General features: G+C 39.5%; 1 protein-coding gene across 1 annotated transcript in view; it reads right to left on the bottom strand.

The window, feature by feature from the left end:
• L2hgdh (L-2-hydroxyglutarate dehydrogenase) overlaps positions 1 to 1,966 on the bottom strand; it is a 27,913-nt gene that overhangs the window by 17,521 nt on the left and 8,426 nt on the right. The window contains exons 3-4 of the mRNA XM_013012225.1: positions 1,123 to 1,266; positions 3 to 121 (exon numbers count right to left, since the gene is read on the bottom strand). Coding sequence (XP_012867679.1) covers positions 3 to 121; positions 1,123 to 1,266 — 263 coding nt within the window. The remainder of the gene's footprint in view (positions 1 to 2; positions 122 to 1,122; positions 1,267 to 1,966) is intronic.

Raw genomic sequence — 1,966 nt, 5'->3', positions numbered from 1 at the left:
GCTCCTTCTTTTTTATATCTTCCTGCTGGATCAGTCTCAAGCCTTGGACACCATTCTGTAGACCTCTCTCGTATAGGGCCTGAAGTCTAGGAATTTCTTCTTGATCAACAGCTACTATTAGCTTCCAAATAAAATGATAAAGAACATGGGTACAATTAAATATATCAGCTATGTTAAGAGTCAAAACTTGCATTTCATAGTAAGAAATTAACAAAATTCATGCAGCAATATTTTTAGTCAAATTACAAAGACTACTTAAATCAACAAATGACTTAAAACATAACTACTACATAATTTTATACCTTACTTTTAAATTTTTTTTTTATTTTTTGTGACGATTCTAGGGCTTGAATCAGGGACCAAGTGCTGCCCCTGATGCTAGTGCCATGTTTTATGAGCACCAGACCCACTTCTTCTGCGTAGTTTATTGAAGATAGAGTCTCACAGACTTTCCTGCCCAGGCAAACTTCAAACCAGGATCCGCAAACTAGGATCTCAGCCTCCTGAGTAGCTAGGATTACAGACATGAGCCACTAGCACCCAGCATATCTTGCCTTTTTACTAAACCTTTTGTCAGGATGATGTTTTGGTATTTTTTTTAAGTGCCTTTTTTTTTTTTTGCCAGTCCTTGGGTTTAAACTTAGGGCCTAGACAAAGCTCTTGCTCTGGCTCTACTTCAGTAGTTAATTGGAGGTAACAATCTCACTAAGCTTTCCTGCCCAAGCTGGCTTTGAACCATTATCTTCAGATCTCAGCCTCCTGAGAAGGTAGAATTAGAGTCATGAGCAACCAGCACCCAATAATGAATTTTTCTTTTTTTCAAATTTTGGTTGGTTGTGGGGCTTAAATTCTGGACCTGGGTGCTGTCCCTGAGTTTTTCAGCTCAAGGAGAGCTCTCTACCACTTGAGCCACAGCACCATTTCGGGTTTTCTGGTGGTTAATTAGAGATAAGAGTCTCATGGACTTTCCTGCCCAGGCTGGCTGTGAACCACGATCCTTATATCTCAGTCTCCTGAAAAGCTAGGAATACAGGCATGAGCCACTGGCACCCCACCCAACAATGAATTTTTTTTCCAACAATGAATTTTTAATAATGAAAATATAGTAATTATATGCCATACCTTGCCACATTGCTTGTAGGGAATTCCCTTTTGTTTACAGTATTCATAGATGAGGGCTGAACCTTTTACACATAATTTAGCTTTCAGAGATTCTGGTTTATAATAAATTCCACTGTGTATGACGCCACTATTATGTCCAGTCTGGTGAACAGCTATAAAACAAAAAGATAAGAGGATGTACATGATTTATATAAATCCTAACAGGTATGAGAACTCAATAGCTAAAGCTATTAAGATACCTTATCATTTAAAAATTTGCCTAAATTTGCTCAGATTATTGGTAACCTCCTCTAGCAACTGTTCCTGATAACCATGTCACATTACTCCTGTCCATCTAATTTCAACTACACTTCTGAATAACACACTACCAACTTTCTACTTACAGGGCTCACTATATCTCTGTATCTGTCCCAGGGCATTTTCTATCTTTTGAGAAAGGGTGTTGTGTATCACTAGGGGCAATCTGGTCAAGAGAGAAGAGTTGACGGATAAATGAACACACTCCTGGGAAACAATGTTCTTCAGATGTTCATCTAATACAATGAAGCTCCCAGCAGCAACCTGGATGATACTAACCTGGATAATATGAAACCCCCTTCCTATGGATTTTCTTCCTATCTTATTCTCCCCATTCTCTCATTCCTTTCTGCCTCTTCAGTTAACTTCTCAAACCCCCTACACATACAATTCTTTGTCTCACTCAGGCTCTGTTTTTCAGGAGAACCCCATAAAAGATACTAGTAACAGGGGGCTGGGAAGGTGGCTCAGTGGTAGAGTGCTTGCCTTGCATGCCTGAGGCCCTGGGTTCGATTCCTCAGCACCACATAAGCAAAAAGAAAAAAGC

The sequence above is a fragment of the Dipodomys ordii genome, unplaced genomic scaffold (genome assembly GCF_000151885.1).
Source record: "Dipodomys ordii isolate 6190 unplaced genomic scaffold, Dord_2.0 Scaffold16, whole genome shotgun sequence".
Lineage (NCBI taxonomy): Eukaryota > Metazoa > Chordata > Mammalia > Rodentia > Heteromyidae > Dipodomys > Dipodomys ordii.
The sequence above is the reverse complement of the archived record's forward strand: the minus strand, read 5'-3'. Positions and strand labels throughout refer to the sequence as shown.